This window comes from Perca flavescens, chromosome 6 (assembly GCF_004354835.1).
Source record: "Perca flavescens isolate YP-PL-M2 chromosome 6, PFLA_1.0, whole genome shotgun sequence".
NCBI classification, from domain to species: Eukaryota; Metazoa; Chordata; class Actinopteri; order Perciformes; family Percidae; genus Perca; species Perca flavescens.
The window spans coordinates 4686358-4702467 of record NC_041336.1 but is presented as its reverse complement, the minus strand read 5'-3'; the positions used below and the strand labels follow the sequence as shown (position 1 = coordinate 4702467).

At 42.0% G+C, this 16110-nt stretch overlaps 1 protein-coding gene across 1 annotated transcript in view; it reads left to right on the top strand.

Annotated features, from left to right (window-relative positions):
• Window positions 1-7701: 7701 nt before the first annotated feature.
• The window catches only part of pik3r4 (phosphoinositide-3-kinase, regulatory subunit 4), a 47246-nt gene continuing 38837 nt past the window's right edge, over window positions 7702-16110 (top strand). The window contains exons 1-6 of the mRNA XM_028581344.1: window positions 7702-8042; window positions 9908-10647; window positions 12158-12291; window positions 12552-12762; window positions 14342-14734; window positions 15658-15792. Of these exons, the coding sequence (XP_028437145.1) occupies window positions 9930-10647; window positions 12158-12291; window positions 12552-12762; window positions 14342-14734; window positions 15658-15792 (1591 nt within the window). The 5' untranslated portion in view covers window positions 7702-8042; window positions 9908-9929. The remainder of the gene's footprint in view (window positions 8043-9907; window positions 10648-12157; window positions 12292-12551; window positions 12763-14341; window positions 14735-15657; window positions 15793-16110) is intronic.

Below are 16110 nucleotides of genomic sequence, written 5' to 3'. Positions count from 1 at the left end.
CCAGTGGAACTCTGGTGGAACTGCAACCAAATTCGGTAAAATGGGGCTGAATAGGGAGTGAACAGGCTCTCCGTATACAGGCTCTGACAATACTCTGGTTTATAGAGCTCAACAGTTGGAAGTGGTTTTCCCTATTGAATTGTTCCATTGAGGTTTCAAAACAATGCTGATACAAAGAGTTTCAAGTCTGGAACTGAGCCAATAAGCTACGAGATGAATCGTGACAACAAAACATTTGATTTGGTGCAAAAAAACATTTTGACCGTGGCAAAACAAGCAAAGGTACAAGACCGTGTAGAGAAACTATCAGAGACTTCAATGGTAAAAGCTCACTATAGCCGTTCGCAGTTTCGCGGTGGTGTAGTATTTCACACGGGACATCGCAAATAAAACATGTTTTTCGTTAAGGTATATTTCATACGGACTTCTAGCGTCTACAGGAGCAGAAACTTTCTTTTCACAGCCCTTTGTTCCTACATTTCTAAGATTCTTTTCCAAAATTAGGCCTTATGTTCCCACATTTCCTTTTTCATAAATTTGTATCAGATTTTATCCCCCTAACCCTAACCCTAAAACATTTTGTGGGAGGATAGGGCTTAAATTGAAGGGAAATGTAGGAACACAAGACCTCATTTTGAAAATGTCCTAGAAATGTGGGAACATAGGACCTAATTTTAAGAAAAATCTTAGAAATGTGGGAACATAGGACCTAATTTTAAGAAAAATCTTAGTGGGTGGGACCATTGGGGTGTGGGACCATTGGGCTGTGGGACCATTGGGCTGTGGAAACATAGGGCTGTGGGACCATTGGGCTGTGGGACCATTGGGCTGTGGGACCATTGGGCTGTGGGACCATTGGGGTGTGGGACCATTGGGCTGTGGGACCATAGGGCTGTGGGACCATTGGGGTGTGGGACCATTGGGGTGTGGGACCATTGGGCTGTGGGACCATAGGGCTGTGGGACCATTGGGCTGTGGGACCATTGGGGTGTGGGACCATTGGGGTGTGGGACCATTGGGCTGTGGGACCATAGGGCTGTGGAAACATAGGGCTGACCCCATTTTCACAACCTCGTAGCTGGGGGTCAGTCTGCCTCGGCTGGTTAAAACCGTTATGGCTGATAATCAGAATCCTTATTGAGAAAATCAATGGGATTTTTACTCCTGGAAACCACACTGTTGAGCTCTATATTACTAATACTTAAATCAACACAGAACAACCTCCAACTCAAATGACAACGTGATGTCTGTACCTTCCACACTGTGAAGCAGCAGCAGAAACGTTTTCTCCCACATGGTCGGCCTGAAAAACATCACAGGACTCTCACTGGGAGACATCAGAGAGCCAGACCACAAGATCATAACATCATAATGGTAAAATAACATTAACATGTAGCCTGTTTCATGCAAACCAGTTCAATACCACACAGTGTTACATAAATTAGGCTGATTTAACTCATTACCAGAGGTGGAAAGTTACAAATTACAATTACTAACGTTACTGTAATTGAGGAGGTGTTTTTTTTTTTTTTGTGCTTGTACTTTTTAAAGTAGTTTGAAAAATCTGTAATTCTGCTTCACTTTGACTCCAGTTTGTTTTGTTTGATGTATTGTACTTCGTTACATTTTAAATCACATCTGTTACTGAGAAAAAAAAAAAAGAAATTATCTGTCTACAAAGTCAAATTGAAAGCTGGAGAAATCTTTTCTTTCTACTTTCTGTCGCTTTTTCCGACGTTTGCCTCTTTTTTTTGTGGCGTTTTCACCACCTTTTTCCCCAACGTAATAGCCTGTTCCTTCCTATTATTGTTGCTTTTTTCCCCCGAGTTTTAAGCCCCTCCCCTCTGCTGCCCCACTGTTAAAAAGTAAACTAGGTAACTTTTACTCTAAGTACATAAAAAAACATGTTACTTTTACTTGAGTAGATTTTGAAACCAGTAATTTTACTTGTACTTAAGTAAACATCTGTCAAAGTAAAAGTACTTTTACTTAAGTAGAATATATTTTATAATATAATATTTTTATACAATTAAATGGTTATGTGATTACGAAGGTATTACCTGCATACTTCGTGAGCTAAAACACACACACATATATATATATATACAATATACCTTCAATGCGTTTCCTTCTATTTTCATGACTATTTACATTGTAGATTCTCACTGAAGGCATCGAAACTATGAACACATATGGAATTATGTACTTAACAAAAAAGTGTGAAATAACTGAAAACATGTCTTATATTTTAGATTCTTCAAAGTAGCCACCCTTTGCTTTTTTATTAATAAGGGAAATAATTCCACTAATTAACCCTGACAAAGCACACCTGTGAAGGTAAAACCATTTCAGGTGACTACCTCATGAAGCTCATTGAGAGAACACCAAGGGTTTGCAGAGTTATCAAAAAAGCAAAGGGGGGCTACTTTTTTACGTTTTCAGTTATTTCACACTTTTTTGTTAAGTACATAATTCCATATGTGTTGATTCATAGTTTTGATGCCTTCAGTGAGAATCTACAATGTATAATATATATATATATATTTCTTATATGCTACAGAGCGAAAGAGAAATGGCTATAACACAGGGTTAGTTAGTTTCAGCACCACGGACAGCGCCACCGGGAGCCCCGCCCGGCAGCAAAATTACGAATCCCACTATGGCCACGCCAAGACCCGCCCTACGAAGCAGCTCGATTGGTTAGTCATTTCACCTCGAGTGGTTAAGGTTAGGGTTAGGGGATTGGTCAGGGGATAGGACCTGTACATGTAAGCATGGACGCCTGGCCAATAGTAGTGTGTGAACACTATTGAAGGGTGGGTCTTGGCGTGGCCATAGTGCGATTCGTAATATCGTCGCCCGGCAGCAGACAACACGTTGCTCATTGACTCAAAATAAACGCACCTTCATCCCTCTGACAACGCAAAATCGGACAATAACCACATATAAGACAGTTTCACTTGATTTATTTACACGAAAACACCGCATAACCGTCGTGTATGTCTACCCAAATGATGATCTCCTTAAAATATCTCGCCTCCAAAACTCCCTTGAAAATTCATAAATTCATAAATTTAATGTTTCCTTGCATACGGATAAATACTTACATTTAATAACATTTGAATGAAAACGGTTTCTGTATTTCTGTATACCACTTTCAAATTCGGATTAAATACATTACACTAAAAAGCACGTCTTGCCCCTTAAACGTTCAACTTTTGAACTAGGTCTTTTCTTAATACCGGCTACCTTACCGCTACGATAAACATTAGCAGTGTAAGCTGATTTTAAATTTTGATTTGGTTGAAATAACGTCCATCCAGCACGGTGAGACATGTAGCAATATCCGGCACCCAAAAAATCGCCATTAAGGATAGCAACCTAATTTTAAATAATTTCTGTTTCCCACATCTCGAGTTGCAAGAGAAGGTAAAATGAGGTGATTTGTGAACGGAGTCTGGTGTACATGACGTATGCTAACAACGTACAGTAGGATGAGAATCTAACAACAAACACTGAAATATTTGTTTCCGCTCTGAAAGAAAAAAAAAGGCAACAAGACGTCTGTAACCACAGCGAATAAAATAATTCCTCGTGTCATTGGTGTCCCGTTTGATCGTTAAAACACCGGTGCGACCGCGCTAAATAATAATAATCATAATACATTAAAAAAAACACACCTTTACACGTTTACACACCTGGTTGCGGTCCCAGTTCTTCAGTGGCTCTTTACTGGTTCCCCACAGACCCAGTGGACCCAGTCAGTCTTTACAGGTTACATAATGGAGTCTAGTCACGCACATGGAAGATAGCCTTCAGGGCTCATTTCTTGCCAGAAAAGGTCTATTTTAACCAGGATTTAACCCCAAAGCATCCTTTCCTTAACCTAACCCACCCAACGAGGTAGATGCTAGATCTGACGCGCTACACGTGCCGAGTCTGCCGACGTCAACACAGACTTATACTGCGCAGGCGTAGTGTAGAGACACTTCGGCTCTTGGTTGCCGATGTTGTTAATTATTTCTCCCGTTATTTATTAAAAAACTAAAACATTTACTCTGAATGTATCAGTATTTTAAATAGAGAATATTGTCATCGTATTTGATTGTTTTTAATTTAATGTAAAATAAATACAACAAATAATGGATTTCAATATATTTTTTTTTAAGAATGATTTTTTTAGTTATTTATTTTGCATTGAAAGATATAATAGGAACCCAGTAAAGGGAACATTGTACTGAAACATTAATACTTAATAAGGTTTTAAATGTAGGCCTTTTACTTGTATTTCCGAGTGTGGTATTAATACTTTTACCGCAGAAAAGGATCTGAATACTTTTTCCTCATCAGAATCAGAATCAGAAAGGGCTTTATTGCCAAGTACGTTTTTTGCACATACAAGGAATTTGTCATGGTGTTGTTGGTGCATGTAACACATTCTCAAATATAATAAGGATAAAAATAATATGAACATAGGTTATACAGGTATGAACATATACACACAGTATGTGTTAATAACGAAAAAATAAATGTAAATAAATAATAAAATAAGTAAAACAGATGTAAAAAGGAACGCTACAGCAGAGTAGGTACAGTGGCATGAGGTGCCAGAGGTGGGGTGTGGAGGGAGTCCGGGTGGGGTCCGGGCCTTGTTGATAAGGACTAGTGGCGGAGGTTTATGTGGCGTGAGGTTTTGGTCCTGATGGACCTCAGCCTCCTGCCACAGGGGAGGGGCTCAAAGAGTTAGTGGCCGGAGTGGGAGGGGTCAGCCACAATCTTTCCAGCATGCTTCAGAGTCCTGGTGGCGTATAGGTCCCACTGTGTAAATGGTATCATTATTGTTTTACCTTTCACCATTGCAGCCCCCTCCCTCTGGAACTCCTTAACAACTCCGGGACTGTACCGACCAGGGGCCTGTTTCACAAAAGCAGAATATATAAATCCAGGATAACTGATAAAGCGAGGCTTGACCTAGTCTAATCTGTGCATCCTGGCTTGGTGTGTTTCACGAAGGCCGAGCCAGGCTGAGGAGGAGAGACTAGGTCGAGTCAGGCTGAGGAGGAGAGACTAGGTCGAGCCAGGCTGAGGAGGAGAGACTAGGTCAGGCTGAGGAGGAGAGACTAGGTCGAGTCAGGCTGAGGAGGAGAGACTAGGTCAGGCTGAGGAGGAGAGACTAGGTCAGACTGAGGAGGAGACACTATGTCGAGTCAGGCTGAGGAGGAGACACTAGGTCGAGTCAGGCTGAGGAGGAGACACTAGGTCGAGTCAGGCTGAGGAGGAGAGACTAGGTCAGGCTGAGGAGGAGAGACTAGGTCGAGTCAGGCTGAGGAGGAGAGACTAGGTCAGGCTGAGGAGGAGACACTATGTCGAGTCAGGCTGAGGAGGAGAGACTAGGTCAGGCTGAGGAGGAGACACTATGTCGAGTCAGGCTGAGGAGGAGAGACTAGGTCAGGCTGAGGAGGAGAGACTAGGTCGAGTCAGGCTGAGGAGGAGAGACTAGGTCAGGCTGAGGAGGAGAGACTAGGTCGAGTCAGGCTGAGGAGGAGAGACTAGGCCGAGCCAGGCTGAGGAGGAGAGACTAGGTCAGGCTGAGGAGGAGAGACTAGGTCAGGCTGAGGAGGAGAGACTAGGTCAGGCTGAGGAGGAGAGACTAGAGGAGAGACTAGGAGCTGAGGAGGAGAGACTAGGTTGAGCCAGGCTGAGGAGGAGAGACTAGGAGCTGAGGAGGAGCGACTAGGTCAGGCTGAGGAGGAGAGACTAGAGGAGAGACTAGGAGCTGAGGAGGAGAGACTAGGTCGAGCCAGGCTGAACTAATTCAGATAGATGCGCGTCCACGGCTTTCCTCAAAAGACCGCGAGGTCGATCACAGATTTACAGATGCCAAAATGGAGAATACGCATCATACATACTTTATACAGAGAGAGCAGCAGCTTCTTGTGGAAGTATGATGACGTGAAACACATTATTTGAATAAAAAGAAAATAACACGAACGCTGTACTGAAACAGCAGACGATCACAGACCGACTGAATGCGTAAGCAGCTTAAATATCTACATTAACTGACCTCTGCTCTGAATGGAAACCGTCATAATCCTACCTTTCAAGGATTAGGCTACTAATCATTTGCACAAATTAACAATTGTACTCTTTGCCTTAAAAGTAAGCAGAAGATAATGTTACTCAGGAAATTTACCATGAAGATCCATTTTCTATAACGCTAGAATATGAAGCGTAAATATCTCTTTCACTCTGTTCCTCCCTCTCTCTCATTGGCTAAAATATTAATTTCCTGAGTCATATTAACTTCCACTACTCGCTTTTAATGCAAAGTGTACAGGTGTTCGTTTTTGCAAATGACAAGTGACTCATTGAATGGTTTCATTTAAGAGCAGTAGTTCATAAATGTATATTTTTAGACCATCATCTAGTCTGTCCACTATTATCTGTCGCGTTTTTTTATTTTTTATAGAGGACGAGTTTCCTTCTCTACATATTATATGCCTTGCTCCCTGGTATATATGGACATAGAAAATAAAGACACTGAAGAAATTGAACTGTAAAATCTAGAAACTATAAAGATAATAAAGTGATAAATTCCATGCACACTATAAACATGAATGGAGCAGAGTATATTCATCAGTTATTTCCCCTCAGCCAAAATATAAAGGTCAAAAACCATTGAGGTGTCCTCTCCCTGTTGTTACATGAATGTACAGTAGCCTACATCACTAGATAGTTACTGGTCCAGTGAACTAAGCTAAGTCTATAATTTGGGAGGATTGTACAGTTAGGATATGTTCTTAAAATTGTACAATCCTCTCAAATTATAGTCCCAGTTTACTGGACAACACAAATTGTGTGCTAAGAATGCCAAATACAATGCACATGGAAGCAGAACAAACATGATCCTTATTGTTAAAGAATAAAAAAAGAAATTATAAACTAAAATAATTGAAGGTATATTGGGGAACTATAGAAATGTACAGCATTGTATGTATTGTCCTTAGTAACATACTTCATTTAAAACACATTTGAAATGTTATCAGCCTTTTCTAATTATCTCAACAACTGCCATAATATATTCATCAAACTTCTTACAACAATATGAACAGCAGTCTTCATACAGCAATATAACAGTAACAATGACAAATTTATAATTATAAAAAAAAATAATGGTCACAACTTTAAATAATAACAGTACTTAAATGAACAGCAATATGCACCTGTTGTATTTTAATCCAGGCTGATTATTGGTCAGGACCAGGCTAGCTGCACAGAATAAATCTCCATGGTGATTTATGTGCCTCTGCTTTCGTGAAACCGAGTCAAGGCTAAATTCATCCAGGATAACCAGGAAATCCCGGCTTAATCCCTTATCTTGGTTTTGTGAAACAGGCCCCTGGACACATTCAAAACACTAATCTAAACACACCTCTTCAGATCAGCTTTACACATCCACTAGTCTTACATTTCTCACCTGATAGTTACTGGTTTTATTGATTTTAATTGCTTTTAATATGCTTTTTTAACTGTAAAGTGTCTTCGAGTACCATGTAAAGCGCTATATAAATAAAATGTATTATTATTGTATATTTTTTAACTACTGAGTGGGTCATCTTCTCGATTTGCGATCTTTGCAGTAACTTAACTAGACCAGCAGGGGCGCTAGCATCGAATTTACAGTTTCCGGTGTGACCCGGATTCATAACAATAGATGAAAACAGCTAACAAGCTAACTGTGATTCAGGCTGCTACTTTTTTACGTTTTATTTTTAACGGTTACGGTCCGTTTACCACCGCGGGGCGTTTTAACGGCGGCAGGGACGGCAACGATAGCTTGACAGCTGTCGTAGTCAAAAGCACCGGGAAACGAAATGAATACGGTTACTCTGCGTTCAGGCTGAAGTTTGTTACCGTTAGCAGCGTCGCTTTAAACGTCAACCGCTCGCTAGCTTGCTAGCTTGCTATTAGCACACATACACACTAAGTAACATCGTCAACAACAACAACAACAACAACAACGGTCCTGTCAACAGCAGCTGGTAACAGCAACAACACGTCCTCTTTTCATTGTTTAAACCGGGACATTAATGGGTTTGTGGGAACGTGTTTTTAACCGAAATAGCTAATTTCAGGACGGTAATAACGGTTAGCTAGCATGCTAAGTTGGTGTAGCTGAATCATGTGAGTCTCGTTATTATGGGGGCAGGCAGACACTGTAGCTGCAGGGTAATAGGGGAACTATGTAAGCCTTGTGGTGTCCTCGGGTCATATTTGACTTGTTTTCAAAGCTTTTATTATGTTAGACACTGTTTATATGCTTGATAATTTCTTTTTACATTTATAGTCAATTTTACTTGTATTGGACTAAACTTCCATGTACAATTATAATCTTTTTAGGTGTGACATTGTACGATCTGTCCAGGGACAGCAGATGTAAAATAGCCTTTTGGCTAATTCTGGCACACTGTAAAAAATTTTTAATGTATTATTAGTGTGCATTGTCCCTGTTAAATAAACCTGAAATAAATAAAATAGACACATGGGTTTCTTTCAACCAAAACAACATGGGGGGAAAGCAGGGAAAATGAATAATTACTTTTATGGAATTTAGAAATTGTTGGTGTTTTTATTAGATTTTATAGCATTTGAAAAACATGTTTAAATAGTTTCCAAAACCGCATCCTGACTGAACTTTGACATCAACCTGTCTGTGATCCATTCAACATCCTCCGATCTTAACTGTTAGTCAAAAATAATTCATAGTTTCTGCTTTTTTTTGTTGTTGAACAAAAACAATAGGTATAATATCATATATCATAGGCTTATTGAGCATTGATAAAAAATACAAATAAAAAAAAAACGTTGAAAAAAAAGTTTTTTGCGGAAAAAACATCGGCAAAAAAATATAGATATATGATATAGATATCCCCATTAAACTGTCTAGGTTGATAACTTACATCGAGACAGTTATGTTTTTGATAATACAAGTGAAATGTGATGTTTAAAGATGCAAATAAGGCATTATCTTTTTCAATATGTGCTAATTTCTCTTATATTGTCCATATTTAATGCTGGTCTCTAGACTTTATCCGTGCATTATTGGACTTATTTGCATTACCACAATGACACACCCTCTCATAGAGCACCTTACCGTGCAGACTGAATCACAGGGTCAGTCCCTGCTTTGTCACAGCAAGCGGCTCATGCTTATACATCCCTTAGTTTAGTATCTTTTCTGTTATGGTCCAAATTATTCATGTGGATTTGTTATTTTATCATCCTTTTTATTATCTATCTATCTATCTATCTATTTTTTATTTTTATTTAACCAGGTAGGCCGTTGAGAACAGGTTCTCATTTGCAACGGCGACGTGGCCAAGAAAAGCATAAGCGTACAAGACAACTTACAGTTTTACATTCAATATAGTGCAGGAAAACAGAATACAAGAAGCTACAAAGGCACAAATAAAGTAGGCAGTTCAAAGCCAGCGCAAAGGGAGGTGTAAGTAAGTTGATGGATATGCTAAAGTGGTACGGTGATAACATAATATAGATGAACAGACAATCTATAACATTGCTGAGATGTAGTGAAGAGTCAGAATACAGTTAGTGCAAATTAAATTGTGGTCAAGATAGTTCTCTATCTAATTTGCGTTACATGTTCAGAACAGAAATGTGAATATTGGATAAAGCCTGGGTTCAAAATGATTGTACAGATCATCTCCAAAACATTTTCAAATTGTAATAATTTACAGAGAAAACGAGAATAAAGATGCAAAAATGATCATTCCCTTCAATATCATGAATAATAACGCAATCACAACATCAGGATCTTGCAGCCCTGCTCTGAGCACCATAAACTGATCTTTTCCGTCCCCTCCCTCCCCCCCCCTCCCCACGGCAGACCTTTGTGTTGAGGCGCCGCGATGGGGAACCAGCTGGCGGGCATCGCCCCCTCCCAGATCCTGTCCGTGGACAGCTACTTCTCAGACATCCACGACCACGAGTACGACAAGAGCCTGGGCAGCACGCGCTTCTTCAAGGTGGCCCGGGCCAAGCACCGCGAGGGCCTGGTGGTGGTCAAGGTCTTCGCCATCCAGGACCCGTCGCTGCCGCTGACCAGCTACAAGCAGGAGCTGGAGGAGCTGAAGATCCGCCTGCACTCGTGCCAGAACTGCCTGCCGTTCCAGAAGGCCTCGCTGACGGAGAAGGCGGCCATCCTGTTCCGCCAGTACGCCCGCGACAACCTGTACGACCGCATCAGCACGCGGCCCTTCCTCAACAACGTGGAGAAGCGCTGGCTGGCCTTCCAGATCCTCAACGCCGTGGACCAGGCGCACCGCGCCGGCGTGCGCCACGGCGACATCAAGACGGAGAACGTGATGGTGACCAGCTGGAACTGGGTGCTGCTCACCGACTTCGCCAGCTTCAAGCCCACGTACCTGCCGGAGGACAACCCCGCCGACTTCAACTACTTCTTCGACACGTCGCGGCGGCGGACGTGCTACATCGCGCCGGAGAGGTTCGTGGACGGCAGCATGTTCACCACGGAGAGCGACCAGAACACGCCGCTGGTGGACCTGACCAACAACAACCAGCGGGGCAGAGGGGAGCTCAAACAGGCCATGGACATCTTCTCCGCAGGTAGGGAGACGTTTCAATTATCACTATATTGTAGGGCTGTCCTCGACTAAAGAAGTTATTAGTGGACTAACACTTATAGGATTTAGTCGACTAATCGATTAGTTGATTTAATTGACAGAGCTGTGAGCTTTGAGAGGTGGTTAAGACTAGAAAAGCACAATATAAATGTAGTTAATTAACCATCTGTAAAACTGAGTTTCTCCACAATTAATCCTGCAAAAGCACCACTTTAAATCTTGTGTTTACCATAAATGTGCTCAGAAGTTTCTTGGAAATAAGTAATTAAGCATGAATAAGCATAAAAAATGACTAATGGACTAAAGAAATCTTAGTCGACTAAGACCAAAACTACCGATTAGTCGACTAATCGACTAAGAGGTGGCAGCCCTAATATATTGGTGACCAAAATAACTCGGCGGCGATATTGTGTGGTTGACTTTCGGTGCTTTCACAAAATATGATTTACCATAATGAGAGTTTTGATAAATAATCACCAATAATGTGCATATAAAGACTGAGGGCCCTATTTTAACAATCTAAGTGCATGGCACAGGTGTGTTTAGGGTGGGTCCAAATCCACTTCTGCTAGTTTGACGGTGGAAAAAATGGTCAGTGTGCCGGGCGCCTGGTCCTAAAGGGTTGGTCTTAGTGTCTTCATTAATCAGAGGTGTGTTTTTTGGCGTAACATGTAATCAACCAATCAGAGATCATCTCCCATTCCCTTTAAAAGCCAGGCACGTTTGGACCTTGGAGCATTGCTGTTATGATGGAGGATTTGCACCGTAATATTTTTATTTGTAATCTTCTGCATGTGTGTGTGTGTGTGTGTGTGTGTGTGTGTGTGTGTGTGTGTGTGTGTGTAACAAGCATAGTGTGTTCGCTGTGCACGAGCCTAGGAGCATTGTACTAATGCTCTGTTAAAATAACAATGAAATGCTGCGTTATTGATTTTAGACCAGGTTTTAGTTATGTCAATGGTGCGATCACTTCCTTCTGCCTCAAGATAGCAATACACCCAGAATGCACCTGAACACACCTCCCTGTAAGACCAGCACGCCCAGAATGCACCTGAACACACGTCCCTGTAAGACCAGCACGCCCAGAATGCACCTGAACACACCTCCCTGTAAGACCAGCACGCCCAGAATGCACCTGAACACACCTCCCTGTAAGACCAGCACACCCAGAATGCACCTGAACACACCTCCCTGTAAGACCAGCACACCCAGAATGCACCTGAACACACCTCCCTGTAAGACCAGCACGCCCATGGGCGCACAGGTGCATTTGCTATTTAAATGAAACTGACAACTGGGTCGGTCTTAAACTAGCAAAGACACTTGGGACGGGCTTTGTGCTGTGCTGGGTGCAAGATAGAGCCCTTAGTGGGTAAAGACAAATAATAAAACAGCTAGTAATGCCTTGAATGGTTTTGTATTTAAAGGGCTATTACATGAAAACCAACCGTTCTGCAATGTGTGTATTTGAAATGTGTCTTTTGTGTTTTCAGGCTGTGTGATAGCGGAGCTCTTCACAGAGGGCGTCCCTCTCTTCGATCTGTCCCAGCTGCTGGCGTATCGTAAAGGCCACTTCCAGACGGAGCACGTCCTCATGAAGATCGAGGACCGGAGTGTCCGAGAGCTGGTAATAGATCGCTGCCGGCTGGTTGGTTGTTAAAAACCAAGTCAAGTTTTATTTATACATCACACAATTCTTTTATCTGACAGAGATTCACAATCTATTCTGTCTAAAAGGATGCTGGTGTGATCTCTGCTGTACCCACTGCTAGTACCAGCTCTACTCGGCTCTACTGCGATGTAAATGTAGCCTGACAGTAGTTTACGGGTCCTATCAGGTCTACGGTGCTGCAGGTTCCTCTGACAGAAAGTGGTTTCCTCTCTCAGGTCGCTCAGATGGTGCAGCGGGAGCCGGAGAAGCGTCTGACAGCAGAGGAGTATCTCAAGCAGCAGCGAGGGAAAGCCTTCCCCGACATCTTCTACACCTTCCTGCAGCCGTACATGGCTCAGTTCGCCAAAGAGACCTTCCAGTCGGCGGACGAGCGCATGCTCGTCATCCGCAAAGACCTGGACAACATCCTGCACAACCTGCGAGGAGGTGAGAGGCTGCCGGAGATCTTAGCCGATCGGCTGGCTACCCAACGAAAAATCATTTTCTCAGGGTTTCCGCTGGGTCTTAAAGGTATAGTGGAGAATTTTCTTTTTCCGGGTGGATCATCAAGACTATTGGTCCTCCTGGTTGTCAATCATTCTGGTGATATGTTTACGTCCCGAGCTTTCAGGTGTGTGCGTGTGGTGAGCTTGAGCTACGGTTTCAGACATTCATTGAAGCATTGAAGCTTTTGGGAGAATATTTCACACGCTGGCGTGCGCTGAAAGCACAGGTTGGGCTTCCCACTGATGCCTCAGTCGTGAAGTTTCTACTCCACAGGTAAAGTTTGGCTATTTGGAGAAATCCATTTAAAATCACTTTAGTAAAAGTTGATGTAAGCTATGATTCGCGATGCTAGCCCTGGCACAAGTCACGCACCGCGCACACACGGTAAACATCTCAATTTGTGAAAAAGTGCAAATCTTCTTTTGGAGAGTAGGCTTGTATGAGCCATGCCAACAGCAACTTGTAAACAGTGCTCTCTCGTGCACACGTTTAATAGGCGTTCCTTCTCGGGAGCAGGCAGAGTGTTGCGCATGTGCATTTTTTCAAAAAGTACAGAGGGCGGATATTTTCTAAAATTCGGGAAAATCCTCCACTATACCTTTTAACCCTTGTTTTGTCTTCCCGTCCACCATGCAGCGTTTTGTTTTTCTGGGTCAAAATCTAAAATTCAAATTTATTTTTAACGTCTTGGTCGCTTTTTCCAATGTTTTTGTCACCTTTTCCGTTTTTCGATGTTTTTATCATCTTTTCCGATGTTTATATCACTTTTTCCGATGTTTTTGTCATATTTTCCGATGTTTATGTCACCTTTTCCGATGTTTTGGTCATCTTTTCCGATGTTTTGGTCACCTTTTCCGATTTTTTTATTTTTTACCAACATTTTTGAAGCTTTTTCCAACATTCACATGTTTTCATTTCAATGAAAATATTTTTATTATTATTTATCTCAAACAATCAACAATATTACAAAAGAAAAAAATTAATTAATTAAAACCACAAAATAAAACACAAATAATCAGAATTTAATAAAAACCTAAAAAATATAAAAAGGATTAGTGTCAGAAGGAGCAGGCTGAAGCAAATAGCTTATTTGGTCCTGCCTCTATTTCACAAAATCATATTATTACAAAACAAATAGATATGCAAATACAGCAAACAATTTTTCAATGAATGTAGTGAACTGATCATTTATTTTACTTGTGAAAAGCATTTAACAGGTCAAAGATAAGTGTTCATAGTATATTTGTGTATGTAGATAGAGCCTATATTGAATACCCTTTACCTGCCTTTAGTAAGAAATATTGTTAATGAGAAAAAGAAAAGAAAAAAGTGATTTAATGTGACAGTTTTGCATCCACGTTATTTTTAGGTTGAAAGTAACCCAAAATTTCTGATATAGAAACTTTTAGAAAATGGGTCAAATGTCCCAAGGACAACAGGAGGGTTTAAAAAGTCTTAACTTGAACTTGTGGAGACTTGGGGGGGAGGGGTGTAACCTTGCCCGTTTTCCCCCCTCCAGGTTCGTCTTCGTCTTGGTCCCAGGAAAGCAGCGATGGCGCGCTGAGCTCCCGGGAGGAGCAGGGCCTCATGGTGCTGGTGTCGGTCATCACTTCCTGCCTGCAGACGCTGCACTCGTGCGACTCCAAGCTGGCGGCGCTGGAGCTCACGCTGCACCTGGCGCCGCGGCTCGCCGTCGACATCCTGCTGGACCGCATCACGCCCTACCTGCTGCACTTCTGCAACGACCACGTGCCCCGCGTGCGCGCCCAGGCCGTGCGCACCCTCGCCAAGGTGCTGGCGCTGGTGAAGGAGGTGCCGAGGAACGACATCAACATCTACCCCGAGTACATCCTCCCGGGCATCGCCCACCTCGCCCAGGACGACGCCACTATCGTCCGGCTGGCGTACGCAGGTCAGGAGGGCTTAGGGTTGGGGGGGATGTTATCTTTAAACTTACAGTACAGGCCAAAAGTTTGGACACACCTTCTCCTTCAATGCGTTTCCTTTTTATTTTCATGACTATTTACATTGTAGATTCTCACTGAAGGCATCAAAACTATGAATGAACACATATGGAATTATGTACTTAACAAAAAAGTGTGAAATAACTGAAAACATGTCTTATATTTTAGATTCCTCAAAGTAGCCACCCTTTGCTTTTTTATTAATAAGGGAAATAATTCCACTAATTAACCCTGACAAAGCACACCTGTGAAGGTAAAACCATTTCAGGTGACTACCTCATGAAGCTCATTGAGAGAACACCAAGGGTTTGCAGAGTTATCACTTTGTTTTTGTTGTCGTTTGTGGAGCCTGGGCTGTCTACAGAGACCACATTTTTTACAGTGTGTTCAAGGGACAGACAGCTAGCAGATAGTGAGGAGATGTTTTTTACAGTGTGTTCAGGGGACAGGCAACTAGCAGATAGTGAGGAGATGTTTTTTACAGTGTGTTCAGGGGACAGGCAGCTAGCAGATAGTGAGGAGATGTTTTTTACAGTGTGTTCAGGGGACAGGCAACTAGCAGATAGTGAGGAGATGTTTTTTTACAGTGTGTTCAGGGGACAGGCAGCTAGCAGATAGTGAGGAGATGTTTTTTACAGTGTGTTCAGGGGACAGGCAGCTAGCAGATAGTGAGGAGATGTTTGCTGTATGTGACAAAAAATGTTGTAGCCTAAAAAACGCGTGACATTGCTTTGAGTACCTTTTTTAAGAAAATAATATCAGCTGATTTACTGTTATCATATCAGCTACAGGCATATAATTTACAACGTATGGGAGACACTGATTTAGAAAAGTCTTTTTCTCTTTATTCTTGCGTTTGCGGCTGATTTAGAGAACATTGCCCATCTGGCGGAGAGCGCGCTGCGTTTCCTGGAGTTGGTTCAGGAAAACAACGTGAACACCGAGCACGATCTGAGCGGCGAGGACACAGAGGAAATACTCCACCCCAACGAAAACTACGACTCAGGTACAAAGAACTAGGGCTGCCACCTTTTAGTCGATTAGTCGACTAATCGGTCGTTTTGGTCTTAGTCGACTAAGATTTCTTTAGTCGATTAGTCATTTTTTATGCTTATTCATGCTTAATTACTTATTTCCAAGAAACTTCTGAGCACATTTATGGTAAACACAAGATTTAAAGTGGTGCTTTTGCAGGATTAATTGTGGAGAAACTCAGTTTTACAGATGGTTAATTAACTACATTTATATTGTGCTTTTCTAGTCTTAACCACCTCTCAAAGCTCACAGCTCTGTCAATTAAATCAACCAATCGATTAGTCGACAA